At 33.9% G+C, this 26,590-nt stretch overlaps 3 protein-coding genes and 1 long non-coding RNA gene across 5 annotated transcripts; 1 reads left to right on the plus strand and 3 right to left on the minus strand.

The window, feature by feature from the left end:
• The first annotated feature begins 1,582 nt into the window (after positions 1–1,582).
• LOC25502554 (ADP-ribosylation factor GTPase-activating protein AGD5) lies at positions 1,583–9,515 on the plus strand. Of its 2 annotated transcripts, none has more exons than XM_039828656.1 (11): positions 1,583–1,805; positions 2,062–2,120; positions 2,356–2,446; positions 3,176–3,230; positions 3,332–3,422; positions 3,567–3,759; positions 6,551–6,776; positions 7,955–8,133; positions 8,311–8,553; positions 8,642–8,725; positions 8,993–9,176. In XM_039828656.1, the coding sequence occupies exons 1-11, from the start codon at positions 1,755–1,757 to the stop codon at positions 9,023–9,025; spliced, it is 1,305 nt and encodes a 434-aa protein (XP_039684590.1). In that variant the 5' UTR covers positions 1,583–1,754; the 3' UTR covers positions 9,026–9,176. The 2 variants fall into 2 exon arrangements, with proteins under 2 accessions (XP_039684590.1, XP_013445558.1); XM_013590104.3 differs by having other exon boundaries at positions 1,711–1,805; positions 8,642–8,700; positions 8,993–9,515.
• A 2,088-nt stretch (positions 9,516–11,603) lies between these two features.
• On the minus strand, positions 11,604–15,669 carry LOC25502555 (cytochrome c-type biogenesis ccda-like chloroplastic protein). Its single transcript, XM_013590106.2, has 12 exons — positions 15,447–15,669; positions 15,177–15,287; positions 15,037–15,071; positions 14,767–14,897; positions 14,579–14,664; positions 14,470–14,501; positions 13,585–13,746; positions 13,175–13,247; positions 12,986–13,086; positions 12,073–12,165; positions 11,919–11,965; positions 11,604–11,814 (listed from the first exon to the last, which is right to left on the minus strand). The coding sequence occupies exons 1-12, from the start codon at positions 15,652–15,654 to the stop codon at positions 11,739–11,741; spliced, it is 1,155 nt and encodes a 384-aa protein (XP_013445560.1). The 5' UTR covers positions 15,655–15,669; the 3' UTR covers positions 11,604–11,738.
• A 2,972-nt stretch (positions 15,670–18,641) lies between these two features.
• LOC25502557 (uncharacterized) lies at positions 18,642–20,711 on the minus strand. The gene is made up of 6 exons (XR_003007433.2): positions 20,355–20,711; positions 20,035–20,152; positions 19,428–19,859; positions 19,211–19,301; positions 19,070–19,123; positions 18,642–18,881 (listed from the first exon to the last, which is right to left on the minus strand). It is a non-coding gene; the product is annotated as an uncharacterized lncRNA (long non-coding RNA).
• Positions 20,712–21,410: 699 nt separating this feature from the next.
• On the minus strand, positions 21,411–25,087 carry LOC25502558 (lysine-specific histone demethylase 1 homolog 2). Its single transcript, XM_013590109.3, has 4 exons — positions 24,984–25,087; positions 24,842–24,882; positions 22,976–24,521; positions 21,411–22,416 (listed from the first exon to the last, which is right to left on the minus strand). The coding sequence occupies exons 3-4, from the start codon at positions 24,510–24,512 to the stop codon at positions 21,692–21,694; spliced, it is 2,262 nt and encodes a 753-aa protein (XP_013445563.1). The 5' UTR covers positions 24,513–24,521; positions 24,842–24,882; positions 24,984–25,087; the 3' UTR covers positions 21,411–21,691.
• Positions 25,088–26,590: the final 1,503 nt, after the last annotated feature.

Raw genomic sequence — 26,590 nt, forward strand, 5'->3', positions numbered from 1 at the left:
ATATGACTTTTTTAAAAGATCGGCCTAGCCTATTAGCCTGTCTAAAAACCTAATTTGTACTAACAATTTTAAATATAACATTTGACTTATTTATAAAAAGGCTAATAAACATATATTTTTTAAAAGGCCAATACGTGAATAAAATTTTGTAAAGCATATCCATTTTCCCCACTTCATTAGTGTGTGTGTGTGTGTGTATATATATATATATATCATCAACTTAGTTCAATAATAATGTGAAGGCTAAATTACATATTTGGTCCCTTAATTAATTTTTGAGTTTAGTCCCCTAATTAATAAAAGTTTCGGTTTGCTCCCTTAGTTACATCTCAGTTTGCCAAATTGGTCCTTTCTGTTATGTTTTAACCCTAACTTATTTATGATATGATTTTAACTATTTGATTGCAGATCTATTGTATAAATATGTGAACCACCAACACCTAATTTTTTTCCACTTTTTCTCCATCTTCTTCCTTCCCCTCTTCATCAACTTCATAACATTCATCAATCAAACCCAAAATAAACCCAGAAAAATTATTAAAAAATTCAAAACGACCTCATGGCCCCTCTCTCTCGTCTTCTCTCATCTCCCATGACCTTTCTCCTATTCAGTTTCTAATATTTTTCAGATGTAGCTAATTACTCCTCAAACAACATTGGTTAATATGTTGATTGTTTCAAATTTTAATCAGTAGATCAACATAAGCGATTTTGAATGGAAAAGTTTCTAAAGTGATGAAGGAATTAACTAAGACAAAAAAAATTTGAAGAATAAAAAAACTGGTTTTCTAGATGTCAAATGGGATATGGAGAGGGATTCTCGTGGAAATAGGGAAAGAATGATTTGGTGTTGGTTGTTCAATTCAATGTATGGGAAAAAGGGGGAAAAAGAAAGACAACAGAAGAGGAAGAAAACTGTTTGAATTTGGGAAGATGTTGAAATCAAAAACCTGAGAAAGTGCTTGAATAAAAATATTCAAAAATGAATTTGGGAAGGTTCTTGAATAAAAAAATTCAAAATGAATTTGGGAAGATGCTCGAATAATTTTGATGTGAATCAATTCTATGTTTTTATCTTTTGGGTTTCTGATGAAGGTATTGTGAAGATGATGATGGAGAAGAACAATGGGAGAGAGAAGATTAGAAATATAAAATAAAAGTAGATGTTGATGATTCATTGTTAGATCTCATAGACCTTAAAAATCTAATGGTTCTCTATTTTAAAAAAAGATCAACCAGTTTAAATTGAAATTGAAAAATTTATAAGGTTTATGAGGGACATCTATAATGTTGGTCCACCTTAAACATTTAAGACTAAAACATAAGGACCAATTTAGCAAACGAAGAGGCAATTAAGGAACCAAAATGAAATTTTTATTAATTAGGGGACCAAAGTAAAACTCAAAAATTAATTAAGTATAATTTAGCCTAATGTGAAAGAAAGAGTAATCAATCAAAATTGGGAGATTTTAAAATGAATAATTTGTTGGCCCTTCAAAAAAAAAAAGATCAATTTGTTGAATGAATAAAAATAGATTGACCAAAAGTGTAATTAAAAAGAAATGCATATCGTTTTTTGTATTTCCTTTCTTTCTTCACCGTAATCTTTCTGTTTTGCTTCCAACCTAGAGAGAGAGAGAGAGAGGAAAGAGAAAGCGCGTTAAAAGACGAATTTAATCATCGATATTCTTCTTCATCGTCTTCCTCTCTCTCTATCGCCTGATCGATCGATCGATCATCGCATTGGTGTAACCATGAACGAGAAAGCCAACGTTTCTAAAGAGCTCAACGCCAAACACAAAAAGGTTCTCTCTTTTTCTTCAATCCACGATTTCATTTCGATCAATCATCGTTAATTCTTCAGATTCGATTCAATCATTGCCCGATTCAATCATTGTTATTTGGATGCTTGTATCTTTCTAAATTCGATCTAAGAAAGGATCTTATTTGCATTTGTTGGAATGGATGAATTGATCAAATCATGATATATTTAATTTGGATAATTTCCTTTTTCTCATTTGATTAAATGTTTTTTAATCTACTTATTCAAATTATATGCAGATATTAGAAGGACTTCTTAAATTACCAGAGAATAGGGAATGTGCTGATTGCAAAGCTAAGTACGTAATAATCTAAATCATTCTAAGGACTGTAGGATACCATGATATTGTTGTTAAATTGTAGCTAAGCTATGGCGCAGCGGAATTTGGCGCTATAGCACTACTGCGTAGCAGAATTTTAACAACCTGCTATTTTCCGCGATTGACAACACTTCATCAATGTTGGATTATCTTTGTATAGGATTATTTTCTAATTTTGTTTCTTTTTTAATTTTATGGAAATTTTTATTTGCAGAGGACCAAGATGGGCTAGTGTCAATCTTGGAATTTTTATTTGCATGAGTTGTTCAGGAATACATCGAAGTCTTGGGGTACATATTTCAAAGGTAACAATGTTATGTTCCTTTGTATGGTAGAAGTTGTTGAGGTCTGTTAGTTTCTTTTATAATGCTGAATGCTTAAAATGGTTGTAGTTTGATCTATCAGAAAGTCAGAAAACAAGGCATGAGGGAGAAATTTTGTGCCATGGTTGTCTCATACGGAAATATATTCTTTGTGAATTCAAAAACTTTGAGTATCTTGTTTGCGTTATGGCTGTGTTACTCCTATTGTATCGTGGAACATTAATTTAAGAGTATAAACTATATGTTTTAGTTTTGAGACGCTATTGTTTGTTGTGAATTCACTTGTTAGCTAACTACTACAAAATGGTTTCCAACTTTGCAACATTAATGAAATATGCATTCTTGAATTGGTAATTTGACTCAAACTTTTGTCGATAGGAATCCGTTTATCGATATATGGTTAGACTGTTACTTTTTTAATGTGGGTTTAAAGAGTGCTAGGATGATAGTCTACTTAGTTCACAAAATGTTTCATTATATTTTTTTCCTTTTAAATTTAAATCAATTATTAATGTGACTCAGTTTGACGTGGAACTACTGGAAAATCGCTCCTGGGTCCTTTTTATTGGATTTTTGTTATGATTTTAGCTGTTGTTATTATGCTTATGTTAACAAAAGAATTTTTCTAATTTTCAACTTGCTACTACAATATTTTCATTAATATTTTTTACAATTTTTTCATTATTACATTACTTCTTGGTTTTTCTGTAGGTTCGTTCTGCTACTTTGGACACCTGGCTCCCAGAGCAGGTTGCATTTATTCAATGTAAGTGAATCTAAATGGTCATGACCTTGTGGTTATTGAATCTTGTACATTTGTTATAGTATTCTCACTGTATTTGAATTTATGTGCATTGTTTTAAACAGCTATGGGAAATGAGAGAGCAAATAGTTACTGGGAAGCAGAATTACCTACAAATTATGACAGAGTTGGCGTTGAAAACTTCATCCGTGCAAAGTATGTTAGTTTATACCTTGAACCAGAGTGGTTTTTAAAAAAATAAAATAAAATAGTCTTTGTACAGTTTGAAGTGTTTATTTCTTTGTTATGTGCACCCGGTGAAGCTGACTCTTCGCTTTTATTCGCTGCACATATTTGAAGGTATGAAGACAAGAGATGGGTTGCAAAGGATACTAAGCCAAAATCACCTTCTAGACTGATAGAAGAGAAAAGTCCTTCACAATGGCAAAAGCCCGTGGACAATACTTTTGAGGAAAGGAAGAAAATCCAACCGTCAAATGCAATTCCTGCTACTAGAATTAGTGTTCTTGCTCCTCCTAAAGGACATGTGCAGGTCTCTCTATTTTCATATTCTTGTGATGAATTGTGTGTCATTTTAGTTCTAAACTCTGATCATGTAGTCAGAGTAGACCCATAAGTCAGTAGCATTTTTTTTAGCAATATACGTACCATAAGAAGAGAAAACACGTTCTTCCCTTGTCAACTTTGGAGCCATAACAAATAAAATGCTTAACCTGAAATTTTAGAAAGTTAACCCTTTATTTTTAAGAAAACTGTCCTACCAGGTAGTTACGTATCCTAAATGCCCAGTTTTAAATTACATTTTGGTAAACCATGGTATCCCTGCGTGCAGCTGTGGAGATTAATCCTTCAAGGTAACTAGATAAAATTTAAGGGGTTAACCTCTGCCAGCACATGTTTATCAACACAAAAGGTTCAGGGATCAAACTGCTGGCCAATTTTTTTAAAATTTAGGGGGCATAATTAACAACTGAAATTGGGGTTATGTGCACTTCTTACCAAAACCCAAATTTTAATTACAGAGTTGGGCAGTGGGCACATTGTAAAACAATAACATTTTTTATCTAGGAAGACGGAATATGGTGGGTAACTTTGGGTCACTTTAGAACATAGCCTTAATGTTGTCCTGTCACTTTGTTGTTGTTTTTCTTTGTTAATCCTTGTCTCCCTGCTTTGAGTTCCACAGTTTTGATTTAAGACCTTAGATCTAAGATAAATTATGAATATTAGAGTAGGTCTCCTTTCCAGCCTTTTTTTGCTATGGGCAGAAACATGAGTGATTTCCCAATTCCTGCTTCCATTGAATTAATCAGTCGGGCAATGATAAACGAGACAATGAGTTTTCAGATCTCCAGAACCTATAGGCTGGATCTACCTCTGCTTGTTCCAGGAGATCTCCAGTAAGAAAACCATATTCCCGCTTGCCATCCTAAATGAGTTAGACATCTTGGGACCATTATGTGTAGTTTGAGCGACTTGGATGCTGTAGTTGGACATCTTTTGACCTCCAGCACCTGGACCAAATGGACCAGCGCCGCCGTAACCACCAATATAGCCACCGTCGTAGTAGTTGCTGAGTTCTCCGTCGCTTGCGCTTCTGCCGTCGCTTGCACCGCCTGGGAGAATTCCAGGGCCACCACCCCTTGCGGCAACTCCAGGGCTGCCATCTCCTACAGGACTCTCAGGGCCGCCACCGCCTGCTGGGACCCCCGGCCGCTATCGCCTACGAGAATCCCAGGACCGTCACTGTAGCCAAGACCGCTGCCGGTTTCAATTCCTCTTGAGCCATTAGCGTGGCTATCTCCATTGGGGAATAATATTTTCCCTTGATCAAATAACCAAGGGCTTATAATACCATGTGGAAAAGATTATAGAACTCAAAATATAGAGTACACAGTCAACTCCTCAAATCTAGGAGTGATATACGAAATTAAAATAAAGACTGAATCAACTGTTATCAATAATATAACTACTAAATATTTCAAAAGTTGCTAAAAGCTGGAAGTATGAGTGATAGGAACCAAAGGATCCTATAATTGAACCACACTAAGAAAACAAAAGAATGTAGATGAAACAGTGGTAATTAAGGAAAATATGGTGCTTTATTGATTGATACAAATGAAAATATTAGAAGCGTGTTTCTCTAACTACTCCCAGAGCAAAGCTCCGACACAACTCAGAGAGGAATCTTACTTTGGCCCTAAACAGAAAGCTTATTCTGTCATACTCTCAGAAGAATTCCCCTTTATATATACAGATAAAGAGAGAACATTCTAGTATTTAATCCTAATGGGCCTATTATTATTATTTAATCTTAATGGGCCACTTACTAAGAATCTACTTAAAACATCGACCCATACTATGTCCTAACATTCCCACCATCTTGAAAATCAGACTTGTCCTCAAGTCTGAGCCTGGGAATTTGCCTCTATCAAACACAAAGTTGAGCAATCAATGAAAAATAAGTAAACCACTCCAGTAGTCACACTTTGAAGCTGTCATAGGAGTATTGAGTTCTCCCGTCGCACTCCTCCATGGCGCTATTGTCATCGGCAACTCAGGGTACGGTGAAAATGGATGGATGTCGCAGTACTGGTTTGGGAGGAACTGTTGCCGGTAGAGCGACGACCAGTGGCTTAGGTGAAGGTGGAGTGGCGACTAGTGGCTCTCATTTGTCACAACCTAACAGTCTTGCACTTTGCCTCCATTTCACTCTTTCATGTGCGAACGACTGTGAGTGATTGTTATTTTATTCACTAGAAGGTTTTGTGTGGAGAGAATGTTACATTGTTGGTTGGATCTAATGATCTAATAGCCGATATTTCCACAAAGTCTCGTCTAGGACCAAGAGTTTATATATGACAAGCTCGATGCATACAATTTGTATGCTCTAGTCTGAGGGAGAGTGCTCAGATACTGTGTACATAAGAAATTAGGATCATTCTCTTCAGATTTGACTTTATCCTTTCCTCATTTTTAGCCTTGCCTTGTATGTGTATATTTAAATACTCTTTGTTATGAATAAATCAATTAGAAGTACAGTTTCCACGCGATTTCCTCTCTGATATCAACTTTGTTGAGGTACATATTGATGTTGGTGGATGTTTGGAAGATTTTATCAGTGACAACTTTAACATCTCTTCAGGAAAATAAAAAATTAGCTTAACATACATTTTCAATAGCTTACATGATAAATTATAATACCGAACAATTAATTTCTTATCTTTTCTTGTCTAAAAGAAATTAATTTGCTTGCTCTTTAAAATTGAAAGTATCACAGTTTTAGTTTTCAGAGGTATAAAAATAATTAATCATTAAAACAGGTAACTCCAGTGGCTAAACATCAGCATATTGAGAAAGTGGAACCTCTGGTGCCACAAGTGCAAACTGAAACATCACAGACGGCTGCTACAGTTTCTAATCCCCCTCCAAAAGTTGACTTTGCGACAGACCTTTTTGACATGTTGTCTATGGATGATCCAAATGAAAAGGGCTCTGACGCAGCTGATGCTACTGCTGACGATGATAACAACTGGGCAGGTTTTCAGTGTATGTTCTCGGTATACTTTTTAAAAATACAACTAGATGATGATCCGCATTTTGCGGCTGGAATTAATTTGTCCTCATGATATCTAATATTATAATATGAGCTAGAATAGGTATATGAAGTTATGGGAAAAGTTAATCTGCTATAGAATAGTGACCTCTTTGAATGAGAGGTTTATCTAATACATGACCAATTAAAGAACATTTCTACTGATGAAAAATCATGTGTTGATTCTAAAACCGCAGTATCTTATATTTTAAACTTTGGCAACCCAATCTCTAATCACTTCAATATATTTTTGTAACCTCTAATCACTTTCCTGTATAATTATAGAACTTTGGCAACCCAATCTCTAATCACTTAAAGAACATTTCTACTAATGAAAAATCATGTGTTGATCCTAAAATAGCAGTATCTTATAGAATTTTGTCCCATTAATAGTAAATTTATATATTTTACTTGTCTATCAATTAAACTAACATTCATAGATGCTCTATAATGTTGCGATTATCGTGTTATCTCTACTGTAAGTTCTCATAATAAGCATGTTTCTAGCCTAATAATGTCGAGTGTGAATATCAATGAAAGTTACTGTACGAGAAAACTTGGAAGAAAATGGATTAAAACAATCAAAACTTTTTTTAAATAATTTGTTGGTAGAATGAATAAAATTGGTTTAAAATTTTGTTAGTACAAAATGAAATTAGGAATTTGATAGAATTTTAATGCTATGTAAAACCTTCGATCATTATCTATAACTAACTTAGTGGAAGATCCATCAGTAAGATTTTGTATATGTTGGAATGAAGGGATTTATAGAATTTTTTGTTTAATGGGAATTATGTGTTATGATGATACATTTTCAAAATGGAAAAGAGAGGAGACAAAAGGGTAGGTAGGGGATGAGAGAGGTTGGGGTGAATAGTCGCCGAGTTAGAGATGAGAAATGGATGAACTGTTTTCCATGATCACATCGCATCATTTTATGATGTGCAGTATAGGTGATTTGGTGTCAATCAATTGTAATTTGGTTTTATTATAGATATTATAATAGATAATAGACAACAGTTTATAGATATGGGAATGGGAGCCGCATCACAATAGTGTTTTCAGACATTGTTTTTGAGGATTTGGAGAAGCTTCTTCTAATGATCGTTTTGTATTGCTGTAATTGTTGCAGCTGCTGCAGAGACGTCAACAGCCGAGAAAACTGACCCCAGAAAATCGGTTGAGAGTACACCCCAGCCTACCTCTGGAATTGAGGATCTGTTTAACGACTCATCTTCAGTGACGCCAAGTTCTTCTCTTGAAAAACCACAAAAAGATGTAAAAAATGATATTATGAGCCTTTTTGAAAAGGTTAGTACAATGCTTTTAAGATTGTTAGAACCTCTTACATGACTTGATATGGTTAGTCTTATTGAGTTCTATGAGCCAGTACGAGTGAATTTTGCTGCTGATCTTTCTACAGATGGCTTGTTTTGTTTTGGTATTTCAATATGATTTTACCTTACACAGTAAATGGGATATATGCAGAACAACAATATAGTGTCTCCATTTGCTATGCATCAACAACAGTTGGCTATGCTGGCACAGCAACAGTCTCTTCTAATGGCAGCTGCTGCCGCTGCTAAATCTGCTAGTGGGGATGTGAAATATCCTGCTAATGTACAGCAACCTGGTTCCAACATTCCTTTCCAAAGTTGGCCAGCTGCAAGCTACCCAATTCCAGGAGTAATGCCCGTGGGTGGTCAGGGAGAATTGCAGAAAATTATGCAGGTAATAATCCATGTGAGCTTTAGTTTAATGATTGACGATTTATTCTTATCTGTTCTGCAACTTGTTTAACTTTTTCCTTCTTGGTCAGACAATAAACATGACATCCACTCGTCCAGCAGGGAGCTCAGTTCAGTATCCACCATCTAGGTACGCCACTAGTCTGTATTTAAAGGTGTTAAATTTAAGTATTGATAGCTGATCGGGATTGATCTGTGGTTGCATGATCTTGCTGCATAGAATTTTGAATAATTTTATGTTAGGTGCCAATTAGAAGCGAACATAGTTCTACAAATGTTTCACCTAGTGTTAATCCTTGTACCAAATAGAATCTCATTCATTTGGTCATGGATATTTCATAATTGTCGATTTATTTCTTCAATTTTTTTTTTTTTTTTATCATAATCCTCCTTTTGGTTAACAAAGTTGCCCATTGTTGCAGTTTTTTTACAATGCCGCAAGTTGCTCCAGTTAATGGCACAACGACAGCGGTGGCAAGTAAACCTCAATCAGCAACTCCGGTATCGACAAACACTACACAAACGGCGAATGATTATGATTTTTCCTCGTTAACACAAGGAATGTTTGCGAAACCCTGATTGGCTTTTGTTTGATATTTTCCCTCTGTGGGTCATACATACCATGGAAAACTAGTTAAATTTACAGAAAAGAGCACTTCTTTTTTCACCTTCCCTTGACTCATCATTGGGTTGTAAACCATTTGTAGAGCTACTAAGCCAGTTCGATTCTTCCTTTATTTTTTATATGAAGTTTTTTATCTTCTTTCGGGTGATTGCTTCATTTGTATCGATAGGTGTATTTTTACAACAAAATATAGTGTTATTTTTATATGGTCCTGTATTTCCTTCCTTATACATCTTCTGGACTACGGGTGTTAGGTCTTCCACTATGATGTATAAAAACTTGTTCAATTATGTATAAAAACTGGTTAAATTATTAATATTGGAAGTTGTGTAATTGTTACTTAAGTTAAGTGTTGTGCACACAATGAAAAATTGATGACTGAATGTATTTAAACTTGATATTTTTTTCAAACCCCTCTGCAAGTGTATGTAGGATTTTAAATAAAATTCAGATTTTGAACTTGGAATTCGGTATTGACTTATCATTAACCACTTCAACCCAACTACCGGTAAACTGACACTATTACATCTCTATATTATAATGGGTATATTAACAAATAAGCTCCACCAGTTAAGTTGTACAATTCACAAAATTGATTTGAATTATTTTTAGATCAAATAGTTTGTCTCATATAATTAACAAATTTTGGTTATGGTCTTCTATAAATTTCATAGGTCTTTATTCCTTCACATATAAAAAAAATTGGAAATGCAGTGATATTATTATGATTTTCTGGTTTTGTTCAAGTTTTCTGGTTTTGTACCGGTTTGCTATGTATTGTGCATTTGTTCCCTTAGGGTGTGTTTGATCTGCTAAAAAATGAAGGACAAAACAACTCCAGTTATACAATGTTTGATTTGTAAAACTGTTTCTGGGATAGGACAAATTTGAGGCAAGAGACAAGACAAAAACATAAATTTTTATCCCTCATTATACCACAACACAACTTTTTGTATCACGTACAAGTTATCTAAAATACAAAAATAGTTTTTTATCCACCAAAAATTATTCAATACTATAGAAGTAAGTTTGTCGTGTGCAGTTCTGTCCGGTATATGTTTAGCAAATCAAACACACCTTGAGTTTTGGTTGCATAGTTAAGTACGTGTTGTTTGGAACAAGTTTCACAGGAATATGATGAATAATAAATAAATCTAATATTTTCTTTCCATTTGGCTTGGGAGTGGTTAAAGTTAATTAACATGGCAAAATTGATAGAATATAAGAGACTGAATTTCTTTAGTGTGTACTGTATACTGGAAATGATTTCTTAATAACATGGAGTTGCTGGTACTTTGACATAGAAAATAGAGTTAAACCTCCTTTTATCATCACTTTTTTTTACCGTAAGTTATGCTCTGTATAAACCAGAAAACAGTGAGTTTCTTTAGTGTGTATTGAATATTGAAAATGGGTTCTTAATTAACATGGTGTTACTGGTACTTTGACATATAGAAAATAGAGTCTAAACCACCTTTTATTATCATTTTTTACTGTGAGGAAGTTATGCTCTATATAAACCAGAAACAGTTTTTTTTTTTGGAAAGAATAAACCAGAACAGTTGCATTGCTTATGTCATGATGCATATGATTTTCCAGTCTCATCACATCTTTTAATGATTTTAGTGTAAAAATTATGCTCTATGTTTTTTTTTTTTTTACAAATCTATCTATGTTTTTTTTATTTAACTTGCAATAGAATAATAATTATGTGTTATGATATCAGTGGGACACAAACTCACAAAGTAATAACTAAGAGAACAATGAAGAATTTCTTTGAACACACACTAATTTTATTGTCGAAGACTTGATAATACAATATGGTACAAGCATGTGCCTTTTATAGGCTCTTAAACTTAATATCGGTTAGTAGATTTTTCTAGCTAAGTAAATACATGGATGCTGCTAGATTATTCCTATAGAGGCAGTGTACAATCAGTACTAGATTATTCTTTTGGTTACAAGATTATTCTAGGTGGTGCTACATAATATAGATATTTTTAACTCTTAATGACAAAGAGTAACTCCAAGCTTCTATACTCTTCTAGATATTTCTTGATTTAATTTCTAACATGTTAAATGAACGCTAAGGACAAAAAAAAATATCAAATTTTAGAGGGATAAAAACCAATTAATATTTCTTGAGTGGGCTGAAATCAAAATATACTTATTTTTTAGGGACAAAATACTATACTTGAAGATATGACGATATAAGAATAATTTTTTATAGGATTAAAATCAAAATTCGCTACTTTATATGGACAAATTTACCCCACTATTTTAATTAAAAAATCATATTAAATAATGATGTAGAAAACTTATATTGAATCCTAAAAGTGTTTGTTTAAACTGCATATGGTATACTTTTTTTTTTTTTTTAAGTAAGTAGTAATTGTAACAACGGTTAATTTTAGAGGGTCAAGAAGAAGGATTCAATTTCATTTTGATTTTATCGTATATGAGTAGTTAGTTGTATGATATATATACACACACATGTGACTGTTTTAAGTAAAAGATCACTACATGTTACAGACCCACAATATCTACATTGCCATTGTGGCCGCTGGGAAGAGCCTATCTAAGAAGGTATATACACCACCTCCTAACAGCATTGCTCCGCTGTCGAACAAATCACGACAAGTATCAGAAACATGGAAAATACAAGCTAAATAATCATGTGATGCTGTGTAAGTGTTTACTGAAAGTTAAAAAAAACAAATTACCTTATAGGATTGATCCATGCTGAGTACTTGCGAAACGAAAGCAAGCTCTGTAAATACGGATTTGAATTAGAAACATTGTTTTCAATGAGAGATCTATATCTTAAAGAAACGCTTTAAGGTTATTTTGTAAAAACAAAACAACTCATGTATGAACCTGTAACGCCCCAGCAAAAGAAGCAGCCAAAAGTAAGGGAGAGATGTATCCTGTTGTGTATGTCAAAAGCAAGCTGCCACCAATCACTGGATTCTGTACAAAAATATTCATTTCCTTCATTTGCATAAGAGTGACTAAATATGCAAATCATGGTTATCAGATTTAGATTCAAACCATGAATCATAAGAAAATTTTCCGGATCGTGAATTTAATCTTTTATGAATCACAAGATACATTTTTCAGCAAAAACAAGTGATATAGCAAAATGATAAGTTAACTAATGCAAGATTTATCTCATAAATCTAATGAAAAAGAAAAATGTCCGGCTATACAAAGTTGACAAAAAAGTGGCAGATCATGAATGTTCGGAATCCAAATTATGCGAGACATTGCTTTTGCTAATTCGAATTGAAGCGTGAGAAAAAATTGGTCTATATCCGGCATGATATCCTCAGATACCGGATCCTTCATACTTAGAAACACCAAATGCCTATCATAGTTACGGTCGAGATAGTCACTATCATACCTATCCAAATTATAGCAACTATCCTCGTTCCTAGGTGAAGACTACAGAGTTTTGGTAATGATTTAATAGAACACACACGCACACACCGGAGATTTGTATTGATTGGGTTGATTTTTGTATCGAATTGAGATATGACTCGCATGTATCGTAAGATACTCGTAACCATGATGTGTGAATATTCCTTGATATGCAAACGTAAGTAACTTTGACATATTAGATTTAAAATGCTACCAATAAAATCGATTTGACCGATGAGAGACTGCTGAGTTTTTAAACTGACAAACTGAAACTAATAAGCAAATAAAACTGGTTTACCCTTGGTCCTTTTTCAGATACAGCATATAAATGTTTACATCAAGAAGCAACATTGGTTACTAACAGGAATACCTTGGATGCAGCGACATATCCCAGAAGGGTGGCTAGAACAGGTGTACTGCATGGTGAGGCAGCTAATGCAAATGTAAGCCCGGCCAGGTATGCTTGCACACCTAAGAGTAGAATTTGTTCATGTAAAATGCTCTGCATTAAAATCAATATTAAAAGAACAAATTGTGAGCATAAGAGCATTTGATTTACTTGATGGAAAATTGGCAGCTAATGATTTTGGATCAAAACTGTCGAAGAATGAGGGGAGCTGTAATTCAATGATCTGCGAAAAAAAATTCAAGGTGAATAACAAACAAATATAAAGAAAAATGTCCATTCAAAGAAATTTTTATCGTTGATTAACTTTCAAAAACTTGTTTCAGTGAATCTGTTAAGAGTAAAAGAGTAAAAGATCCAAAAAATAAGACTGCTTTTATAGACCTAAAATACTGTTATTTAAATATCTTATTTAGAAGAGGTTGAAAAAAAAAAAGGTTCCAAAATATTTAATGAATAACACTGCCAACTGAGAGTTAGACTATGAATATTGTTGTAAACACAAGGAAATTAAACAAAAAGATAAGAAAAGTGATATCACAGATTCGGATTTGTTTCAGTACCTCAAGAAGGTTCAGACCCATAATTACAGCCAAACCAGAAGCAGCCACAGGTAATCCTTGGCCAATCTGTCCATAAGCCTTTCCTGCAAAAGACGCTCCTACGCCGAGCAGTGCTAATGTGGTTGCGAGTCCCAGGGAAAATGCTATAGAATCTCCAATAACCTGACAGGAAGAAGACATCGTTGAATGAGAATAAAAGAGAAAGGTGTATGGTGAAATCAATTGTTTGAACTACAAAAGTCGTTTTTAATACATAGGCTCAACTGCTCAAGGCAATCTATACAAACAAATATAGAAGATACTATTGCTATTTACATTATATGATATGCCTATACCACAAATACAAAGATCATATTATATTTTGAACAGACATCATTCTTTGCGAGAATTCTGTCTCTGTATGTGTTTGTGGAGCACGAAACACTCAAACAGAGTTTGTCGAAAACCAAGAAAACAGAACAACAAGTGATGACAGTTATACTTATGAGAAAATCCATCCATGAAATGTTATGGGTCTAGGTGACGTCCTCGAATATGCAACTAACAAAATTTATATTCCGTGAAGATAGGAAGTAAAAGGATCAAGAGACCAAACATTGAAGCATTTGACATAGAAAATGTCTCTTCTTTTCTAAAGAAAGCATGTCCTAAAGAGCAATTCGCTGGTTATAAAATGCTGCCGTATATTAGCACCTTTCACCTTAGTGAAAACCTAGAATACTGGAAACCTACAATTTCCTAAGCAATGGTGTCTAATGACATATCCCTTACTACATTAGTAATAAACAATGGTAATAAGAGAAAATCAATCTTCAAATAAGGCCATAAAAATTGATAATAAGAAGAATAATATCATATGGATTAACTCGGGCGGCAAGAGATAACCTGTGCTCTACTTTTTCCAGAGCCAAAAGCCCCTGCCATAACAGATTTAGATTTTAGTCATTTTAAAACGTTTTTGGTACCGAAAAACGTAAAACGACAACAAGCTTACCAATGTAACCGAGAGTTAGTGGTAACACACTAAGCGTACAGGGAGAAAGGCTGGTTACAAGTCCTGCCCCATAAATTACAGCCAAACTGTAAAGTTGAATAAGAAGCATATAAAAAACCATAAACACAAGTTTCAATTATTAGGGGAAATGATAGAAATAAAATCATTCGGCGGAATTTATAGTGCACCTAGTAAAACTTAGGGAGGATAGTTGGTCCAGAACTGCTTCATTGGCCTGTTGTCCCGCTGAAAATAGAATGCCTCCAAACCAGTCACCGATGCCTCCATCAGCCAAAGTAAAAACAGGAGCAACTATTTCCTGATTAAAAAACACAATTCTTGTTCCTCAGAACTATACCGTTACCAAACTACTCCGGAAAATAAACAAATCAAAAGAAACATTGGAAAGAGACAAGAATTGTAGAAGACATTAATGCAACCGAGACATATAAACTTACAGCTTTTGCAGTGACTGGAGCAACCAATTGTGCAGCTGAAAATATTGAAAATTTGACAAAAAATGCCAATCAGTAACACAAAAAAAAATATTTCATTCAAATTACCCATAGGTTAAGAAAACATTGAGCTTGAGCATTACCTGTGAGTCCACCAATGAATGTCATAATACTATTTCCATTGATCTTCGACTTCGACCGAAGACAATTCTCATGTTCAGTTTTAACTTTTTTGGTGGCAATAATACGCTTGCCTATAACCAAAAGAAAAAATCTCCAAGGATAAGAATTTATTTGAGCTTATCTTACAGTATAAACAACACTTGTGAAAATAGTTAAACTTATTTTAATAAGCTTTTCAAGATAATAGCTTAAAAGAAAAATTGAAGTGCATAATCTCTTTGATTTAATACCATGAGAGTTTATGGTTCTGCAAGATTGAAGAATGTTACTGCTGCTGCTGTAGTAGCTCATGCTAAAACTCATCTCAATTCGAACACGGAACGGAACGGAAGAAGGGAATGCCAAAAATCCAACTTGGTCTTGAGTTGAGTTGTGGCGGTTAGCTATGTTTCGTTGCTCAATTTGGATGGTTCTGTTTTTTAGGACACAAATTTCCATTTTTTATAATAATAATACAATTTCTATTGATCCAGAAGTTCTAGTTCAACTGACAAAATGCCGAAATTGTTAGGTCGGATGTCATGATCGAAGTTCGAACCTCGGTACCTACCACTTGTGTGTATAAGTTTATAATGTCTTTGTCATTTCATCTGTCTACCAAAAAAAAATACAATTTCTATTGTCAAAAAATATAAAACAATAATACAATTCCTCAACAAAAAAAAAATAATTAACCATTTAACCCCTTCTGGCTTCTTGTCTTCCTCATCATTTTTTTATGTTCGAAAAATTTAAATTTTTTTATTTGAATGAATTACTCTGAAACTTGCGCCGAATATTAAGAAAATTTCATTGTTTAAATTTATTTTTTATTTTTTTTATATTCTTAGAAAAATGCGAAAAAAATTTGTGTAAGGGAAAATTTGCCCCCTGATTCCATTTTTTATTTTTCATAACATACAGCTTTTAAAATAAAGTTCAAATCAATAAATAATAGGTTGGTTTAGATCGGATTGATCAGATAGACTTAAAAAGATGGCTAAATTATATTTTTGGTCATCTAACTATTTAATTGGTATCGGATTAATCCTCTAATTAAAAATTGATTTATTTCGATCCCTTAAGTTTCTCACCGTTACATATTTTGGTCCTTTTCGTTAAATTTAATTAAAAACTGTTAGGGTTCATCAATTTCTGGAAAATAGGAAGAACACCATCAACAAAACAAAACCCAAAACCCAGCACCAAGAACAAACAATAACAAAACTCATCATCAACAACAACCCAGCAATAACAACCTACAGCAACAATCCAGAAACAACAACAACCAATAACAACAGCAACCCAGCAGCCACAACAACTAGAAAAAGGAGTAGGAAAAACAACATATTAGGGTTTGTGAAAGTTAGAGGGTCAGAAGAAGAATAAGAAGTTTGGGAGAAATTGATATCTCAACCCAAATCGATTGAGAAATAGAGTTGAAGTTCTCTAAATTTCTTTGTATCTCTGGATCTTAAAAATCTGTAAAATTCGAATTTGGGGGTGAATTGAAATTGGATGGAATGGAATTGGGGGTGAGTGAATTAGGGAAGGTACTAAAATAGAATTTGAGAGAGAGGCCATGGGAGAGAAGAGAGGGAGAGAAAGAATTTTATTGATTTTTCTTGGTTTTTTCTTCTTATGGGTTTTATGTTGGATGTTTTTATGAAGGTGAATTAGGAAGATGATGAAGAAGTTGAATAAAGATGATGATCTAACAAACCCTAACGTTTTTTTAATTAAATTTAACGGAAAAGACTAAATGTAGTAACGGTGAGAAACTTAAGGGACCGAAATAAATCAATTTTTAGTTAGAGGACCAATCTGATACCAATTAAATAGTTAGAGGACCAAAAAGGTAATTTAGCCTAAAAAGATGTATAAAATTATTTCATAACTTTGTCACTTTGTAACGAAACATAAATAAGTTTTTAACACAATTGATTTTTAAGATGAATAAATGGAGTGTTTGAGATTTAAACCCCGAGTTTTACATATATCAATGCATTCAACTGATTTATGCTAACGGAACAAAGTAAGATATATTTAATCTGAATGCTAAAACAAAGTAAGAATTTAATGCTTAAATAGGTATTTCGTCCTTGCAAATATAGGTCATTTGAATTTTCGTCCCTGAAGTTACTAATCTTTCTAATCTACCACTACAAATATTAATCATTTGAAAAATGGTCCTAATTAGATCTGATTAGTAACTTCAGGGACGAAAATTCAAATAGCAGATATTTGCAGGGACGAAAGACCTATTTAAGCCAACCACCTCGCCCAATCATCATTTGCCACATGAGCACCACGTCGCTAATGACAGCCCACCTCAGCAAAAAAAGCCAAATTATGACCAAAAGTCAAATGATTAATATTTACAATGACAGATTGGAAGGATTAGTAACTTCAGAGACGAAAATTCAAATGGTTTATAGCTGCAGGGACGAAAGATCTATTTAAACATATATTTAATCCGAAATTTGGATTTTAGGATTTTAATTTTGTTAAAAAAAATTAAAAAAAATATTGGTTGGGTATGGGAGAGGTGAGGAATATAGTGAACCGCGAGTCATCTCAAGAGAGAGTGATGTAGGCAAGCCACTCTCCTGCAAACCCCTCCCAAATGGTTCATCATGGAGTCAGCACGTGCAAGGCATCAGTGTTTCATTTGTTTAGGGGAAAACACTGGTCAAACACCCCCAATTAAGAAATCACCTCTTTAAAATAGAGGGAAAGGTTTAGGGTTTAAATAATCACGTGCATCATCCACCACATACCCTAAGTTGTACGATCAAGCCATATAATGAGTATATAAATATTTAAACTACTCAGTCATTTTCCGATGTGGGACTCACACATGATCAATTTGCATTTGCATAACACTAAAGAGAACACGATACTTGAGTTTGCGCCTAAAATCATCAATAAACTCATTGGCCATTGTAGCAGCCATCACAAGTAGAGGTGCTAACAGCAAAAGTAAGGAGCAACAAAAAAGAAAGTCAAATACTGCACATACTAAGAAGTAAAAATTAGAAACCCTTCTGAATTTTTCAAACAAGGACTTGGGGTGGAAGAGGAACAACATGGCTAATGTCACCGTAGTTCGAAAGACTAGATATAACACGTTCTAGATTGCTGCAATAGGCTTTCCATGAGAAGCAAGGACCTCCTATAACTGAGGAGTTGAGTGAGTTGCAAGCCATCATCGGTAAAGTGCGTCATGTATTTTATCTAACAACTCGGTAGATTCATTTTACTCTCCACTGAAGATATTAATTCACAACTGATTCCTACAAATTCTTTTGTTAACACTGTTGTAATTATTCTGTTATCGTTTGATCCACCTATGCAAACTGATTCAGAAATTTTTCTATAATACTTTATTTTAATTTGGCAGTGCTAGCCAAGATGCGAAACAATTTTTTTCAAGTCTGCAGCAATAGAAAACAACACAAGGAATCCTCACATACTGATTCACAGGAGAAAAATTTATTACACAGGATAGATCCAATAGGATACCTAATATTCTATAAGATTGTTTATTTAGATGAAAAAAGAAATCTTAAGTGGTGAATACAGGAGCTTCATCAATCATCGTGGGTGGTTAAAATTCGAAGATATGGATGCTCAAGAGCTTGATCAGCTGAAATTCTGCTATTTGGGCACAGGCGAAGCATTTTCTGTCCAACACAAAATACTTGCCGTTACATTAATAAACATTCGCCAGATCAATGGAAGAGTTAACTAACAATATTTCTGCTTAAAATAGCTATTGTGAAAAATATTTTGCGATGTAAGTGCATGATAAATAAATTCTAAGAGTTTTACAAGCAAATTAATTCTCAAAGATATGAGGCAGTTAATTTACCGAAAGAAGATCAAGACCATCTGGTTCGAGCTCAGGGAATTCTGCTGCTAGGTCCTACAAAATCCAATAGTTTGCATAAAATATTGCTTATTTATAAAAGGTAGTGGAACAAAAAATTGATCAAATGTAGAACATGAATACCTTTGGCACAATTGGAGGGTTGAATGCTTCAATATAGTTGCATATAGAAGACACACCAGGCCAGGTTTCTTCAGTTGGCGTACCAAGCAAGCTTTACATATAAAAATGTTAAACTCGTTAATTTCATATAAGTAGAGAGAAATCATAAAAATAGTTATGGTGTTTTGATGAAATTGCCAAAATATCGCAGCCAATATCTGCGGTGGTTCATCATTACCAATGAACAGAAGTTCGAGCCTAAGCATCTCAGCAAATATGCATTCCATAGACCAGATATCAATTGCAGTTGAGTAATTGGTAGAACCCATCAAAAGTTCAGGTGCTTTATAGCAAGGATTACCCATCTGAAAATTGAAAATAAATTTGCAAAAGCATTAATAACTTCAAATTTTTGGGGAGTAACATTTATTCATTAAATAAACTACACCATATAGCTCAAATTCAAAAAAGATTTAAAGTGTCATGCATTAATAGAGTAGGGTGAAAGAGGAGGTTCAGTAGTTTTTGCCGCACTAAAGTCAGATGGCTTCACTTTCTTGACATCCAAATTTTCAACTGAAGCCAGAATATTATGAGGTTTCAGATCTCTGGGTAGAATTTTGCGAATATGGCAGAATGCCAATCCAGAGAGAGCTTGACGCAGAAAAATCTGCAAGGACGAGAGGAAAATGGATTATATTATAGCAACCTTGTTTGCATCTAATATATAATAATTATCAAACTTCAAACAAAATTGAAAACTATAATTGAAATCATGATATATAATTGTTTCATAAATTCTTCTTCCTTTTCTTGCACATAATTGTTAACAAAAGATGACTTACTTTTTTCCAGTTTGGAATGTTTAAAAACTCCGGATTGGCGAGGTGTTTTCGAAGACTAGTGTGAAAATGCTCATAAACGAGAAACACCGCATCCTCAGTTTCCATCACTGCCTGCAATCTGAATAGATAACAGAAAACACATATAAATCACTTCTGTGAATGAATCAACATCATTAAATAATGAACATATATGCATCTTATACTAAAATCAAAAAATCAATAAATGTGACAAGGCATGAATGATATATCAATTAATATCTACAAAGAAGCTAACTGTAACAGAAAAGAGATGAAGGAAGGAAAGAAGGAAAAAGATTGACCCGACAATATTGGGGAGGTTCAAGTTTTTGAGCATAGAGACGCGATTTAAGATACTCTGTGGAAATCCATTGTTTTTCTGGTTTTCTGGAATGGTTAAAATCATGATAGTTACGAGCTCTTCGCTAAAAATCTTCTTGCACTTGATAATATGCCTTCCACCTTCTGCAGTTATCAGCCTATAATCTTTGAATGTGCTATTTAGCACTTTCAATTGCTTTGTGATCCTCTCATAATTGTTGATCTATTCAAACCCTTATATACTTCAGCAATTTTATTCTTTTTATTTTTTTTTGGGAAAACAAGCAAATGAGAATGATCTCTTGAAGCAACCAAAAATAGTTTTTGATAGGCATATGTGAAAGATTGAAACCTCAACCAAATGATTATAGCATCCAAGTATATGTTTCTTTTTTCATGATGTTGTTACATAAATACTCTTCTGATAGAAATTAAATTGAGAAATGATATTTGTACAACCATTTTCTCACAACTTTTTGACAATTTTCTCTCTCATACTCACATTATCCCCTTATTCTCTCTTCCTTTTTCTCTCTCCATTGTTTTTGACCAATGAAAAGAGAGAAAAAAGAAGTTGTCACAAAAGTTGTCTCATACGGTTGTTCAAATAACATTAATTAATTAGATAGATGTTTACCATTGGCAGCCCTTGCATGCTGCTTCATGGTCTTTTTTCTTAGCTTCACTTATACTTTAGTATTAATGATGGGAAAAAACAAATCTAGTAGCATAATTGTAAAGATGGTGCAACATATATATCTAATTAATTTCAGGTTTTGTAATCCTAATTCCTAATCATAATAATTTTAACTATCAATAATAGTAAATCTATTTAGTATCTATCATTTCTGTGATCCCCCAGGTTTAAAATGAGCAAGTTTAACCCCTCGAGTTTGCCCTCTTTCTCATTTACCACCCTGTCACTCATTTTGACCAAACTTTGATTATTTTTACACATGGCATGTTTTCAGTGGGTGGAGTTTAAAACCCCATATGAAAGAAGTGCATCAAGAAATTGAATAAAGAATCAGAAATTTAAAATTTAAAACCCCATATGAAAAACCTTGTCTTGGCGTTGGAACCAATTAAGGAATTAAAGAAATAACTATGATACAAATACAACTACAAGCAGAGTAAACAATTTTGCCTGTAAAATCCAGTGATCTGTATCTCCTCTATGAGGTGGGGTATAGCTAAGTCTACAACAACATAAAAAGTTTCTAATAGTTGATACAATGGGATTGGGGATCCATTGGAAGACAGCCTAGATTACAAGACGTCAAGTCAGAACTGGATAACACGCATCCCTATATGCAAACTACTTCTTTGGGTCACCGGGTTGCGAGGTAATTGTTCGGTTCCTCCTTCCTTTTCGGGAGCCAGCAATGCTAGCTATTACGTCATTACCAGCAATGAGTAAAGCACTTAATCCCATTAGCTTCAAACCTAGGTTTTCTGTCAAATATGACAACCTATTTTCATCTCCTTCGGTAATTTGCTGCACTTGATCCACCTGTTCACGGGATAAAATAGTGTAAAGCTGCAACGGCAACTTTGTGGTATTGGGATAGCAGTTTAATATCTCCTCCTTGTAACTTTCTTCGGTACCACCAAATGTCATTTGCAGAATCGCTTTCGACTGCGGATCTTCTGAGAAAGGATCATATATGAAAGCGAAATTCCCAGATTCCAAATCAGGCCTCTTGAATAAATTAACCAAAGTACCGCTGCTGGTTCCTATATTCTTGGACAGGGACTTCTTAGGACAAGGTTGCTGAACACGGGTTAATTGGTAAATGCGTGAAGCTTCTCTCAAGCCACTCATGAAAGCACCGTGCATAGTGGCTGGATATTGCCTACAAGTGGCCTCACCTGCAAAGAACAGTCGGTTCCCCACGTTTTCTGCAAGTATATCATAATCTTTACCAGATGATTGCACACTAACATGAGAGTATGAACCATAAGAAAGGGGATCGCTTCCCCATCTGGTACAAATTGATTGTATTGGATCAGGCACAGTGATGCCTTTAGGTTGAAAAATACCTGTAGAAAAATATATAAATTGAAAATTAGAACCACATTTTTTTTAACAGTGAATCAAATAAATTCACAAGTTAAGAATAATAACATAATAGCTTGAGATAATAATGTTCAATTCAATAAAAAAATATTTAATGGCTGTTCAATTCAATAATTGTGAGCTAAAAATTGAGGGGGGGGAAAGTACACCATAAGCCTCAGAAAAAAATAAAATAAAAAGCCATACATCATAAGTCAAAGTGCAGAAAGATGAACGATATCGCCAAATAAGTTTCACATGGTAAGCAAGTGAATGGGGAGGAATTATATAGCCAAATAAATTAAAATCATGTGGTTCATATTGATGATATGGAATTTTGCAATTGCATGTATTGTATTTCAGAGCAATACGAGATTCATTCACACATTATACAAGCAGCTAAGAAGTCAAATCAAATCAAATCGTACAATAAAACAGCAAATCATGCAACCCTATCAAATAACACCTAAAAAAGGGGGGAAGGAAAATGTGCAAAAGGAAACAACCATATAATTTAACGAACAACCACAATAAGAGAGGTACCTTTTAGAGTATTCAAAGCCCGATGAAGTAAGACGATTGGATCTGTGGTTTCAAATGCTTGTGCAGCTTCACCAGCCACAAGCGCAATAAGTCCTGCGCCACCAGAAACAGTGTGGTAACCGTAAAATAAAAAGAACTCCCCACGATCATGACTATTTTCGTTGAGACATCCAAATGTGTCCAGATCTTCCCCCCAAAACACATGTGGAAAAACCATTGCAATTTTGTTCAGAAGCCCAAAACCCATCCTCTCAATTGATTCGAGTTTTCTTGCAGGTAATTCAGGTTCAAAATTAATGGCCTTTTTTTTCAGAACTCCAAGAGGCACGGTGCATAAGGTGAAGTCTGCTTGAAAGACTTGATCCCCAGCAATAATCTCAACACCCTCATTTCCATATCTGATAGTGTTGACGGTCTTTTCATAAAAAATAGGAACTCCTTCACACATAGCTTTTATCAATCTCCAATTTCCTCCAGCAAGAAAACAATGATCACCACCCATTTCGTAAGGATCATCCTGATCCCAATAGGCAGCTGAAAGATTTGAAAGACATCCAGCATTTGCATATTCTAAATTTGCAAGATGCCAATCAAACATCTGCTTCTCATCAGTAGTTTGAGCCACCGCATATAAATTCTTGAGTGTCTCCAAGACTGAACCAAGTGAGGTATCACTTGCAAAGCCACCCATAATTTTCCTGAGTTCCATAACTTTATCAAGCAACTTGTTGAATATATTCTCAACCTTTGAATCTATTTCCTTATCGACCGGCTCCCCGTTCGGCTTGAATAAAGGGCAATTGTCTCTAACTTTATGAAGCGGAATTGAAAGCTGTCGTGCCAAAACCGCTAAAGGGTTAGCATGAATTCCAGTAATTACGCTCCCACCAAGATCTAAGGCCGCAAACTTATCCTCATTCCCTATCTTCTGAGTATAAACTCTACCACCAGGACGGTTCTTACCTTCCAAAACAACAACCTTATAACCAAACGACAAAAGCTGCCTCGCTGCAGCCAACCCAGCAAGGCCAGCCCCAATAACAACAACCGTTCCTTCCGTCGCCTCAGGCAACTGAGAAGTAAATGATGGCAAAACCCCAAAATTGATATGACCATTATACAAAAGATAGTCATAAGCAGAATTAATCAAATGTTCAAACTCCTTGGTCACAGTTTCCCTAATTTGTCCCTTCGTCAACCACCTCCTAACATTCCCCCTCCAAAGAGCCAATATATGATTCCTAACAACAACATAATCATTCTGCTCTTTCCCGCCTAATTCTGAGACAACCCCAGATCTAATCTCATGCTCAAGCAAAGCATTCATTGGGAAACCAAGTGAAAAGGCAATCATAGCCTCGGTGTTGGTTTCTTTCTGAATATCTTTACTCTTACCCTTCTTCTTCAAACCACTATCCAAACTCTTATCAAAAAGGTCATCATCTATCAAACCCTCGTCGTAACTACGATGATTCACTTTCTTTCTCAACGACATACGCCTTGAAACAGATCCATCTGAAGAAGAAGGAGTTGCCATTGTTTGTTCCTAGTAAATAAAATTAACCTAATCAATAATCTAAACCGAATTTCCAACCCAACAATAATAATAATAAAATAACATCAACTATGAAGCACATACACGGACACCAGACATGACACAAACAAGACACCGATAATAATTTGATAAAACAACATAATTCAATGTAATCATATGTGTGAGTATCATGTATCTGACACCGGGACACGCCTAATCCAGATAGTATATGTGCTTCATAGAATAATAACAACAATCTTATGAGCAAATACAAAATATGGGTATGCGGAAATAAATAAAAGAATAAAAATTGAAGTTGAAAAATAAATTACCAAAAGGTTGATGCAAATAGTCTCAGTTCCAAATAGTTGTTCTGCAGAGTATGTAACAAAGATTGTTCAGTGAGCACCGTTTGCATGGTGAGTAACAGAGAAACAAATACTAGAGAGAGAGAGAGAGAGAGAGAGAGATTACATTACAGAGTGAGAGAGAGATTTGGGGGGAAATGAAACGGTGTTTGTTTGTTGCCTCCGTGAAAGTGTAAGTGCGAGACTCACTATGGAAGAGGATGAAAATTCGAAAATGAGATGTGATTGATGGAAAGAGGGTTTGGTTTATTTATAGTGTCTAATATTAATGCGTTTTTTTTATCTTTTTATTTTTATATTTTACATGATTCAACAAATACATTATTCCAGTCAAACAAAATAACAATAATACATTTTTTTTTTATTTCTTTCCTTAAAAAAAAAATTTATTTCTTATTTTTAACATTAGAATTATTCCATCCTCTAGAAAAAACATTAGAATGATTTCAAAGAAAAAAAAATTAGGTTACGATTTGTTTCAAGTTTATTAGATTTATTCTGGAAATATAAAAATGAGAGTTTTATTCTTAGACATTTTAAAAGAAAATGTTTGATTAATATTTATATATTCTCCAGAACCTTTAAAATATACTTCATCCGTCTCTAAATAATTATCGTTTAAGGTTTATGCACAGTTATTAAGGAATTGATTAATTGGGTTGATTTTGATGGTAAAATTAGTGTCATTTATTAAAACACCCTTATTAATTGTAGTTAGTGAAGTAATTATGTTGGATGAAATTCAATAAATAAGGGTATAATAATGAAAAGTAATAATAAATGTTGCATTGGTATTCTAAAGTGACAATTATTTTGAGAAAAAAAAAATGATAAACAGACGATTATTATGAGACGGAGGGAGTTTTAGTAATTGTAGTTAGTAATTTCATCCTAACAATTTTAGTATTTGTCGGTTGAGCTAAGACTTAAAATAACAACAATTTAAATAAATTTAAATGATAAAAAAGATTTGATATAAATACACTTTTGATCTCTATTCAAAAACTAAAAATTAAAGTTTTGCCGCCTTATTTTTTGTCCACCCTATTTTAAGAATACTTTACTTTATGCATTTTATATTCAGTGATGCTATATAGTAAGAATCCTTAACTACGAAAATTCACGAATGTGTGACACTCCCACGTGTGTTAGTTCGACTCCCATAAAAATAGTTGAGATTTTAAACTAGTTAATAATAAATAAACAAACAAATACAAGACCGACTCACATTTTTTTTTAAGACCGACACATGTCTTGCTTTACAGTTTACATACTCATTGAGTTATAAAACATAGCAACAAAACGATGCAGAGAAAAATGTAGTTTCTTCTTCTTTTCAATGAGATAATAATGAGTAGTTACACAATAATTTATTCTCAACTTTGTTGGAATTTTTATCCCTCTTCTTTTCAATGAGAATGGTTTGTTTTCCATAAATCTTATTTGTTTTCAATGTGAGGTTTTTTGCATAAATTTTAATTGGATAACAAGATAATTACTTTTAAATGTAAACAATATTATTTAACATGAGGTCTTGACAAGTTTAAAAAGCAAAATTCCACCATGTTTTGTACAAGAATGCGAGTTATATGGGGTTGTTCCATTCTTCACATATATTATAGTCATAGAAATTAACATTCTCGAGAGTGTCTTTAAATACCTAAGCAGGAGACAGAGGCTTTAATGTAGAAAAAAAAGTATATAATTTTGATG

The sequence above is a fragment of the Medicago truncatula genome, chromosome 8, assembly GCF_003473485.1.
Source record: "Medicago truncatula cultivar Jemalong A17 chromosome 8, MtrunA17r5.0-ANR, whole genome shotgun sequence".
NCBI lineage: Eukaryota > Viridiplantae > Streptophyta > Magnoliopsida > Fabales > Fabaceae > Medicago > Medicago truncatula.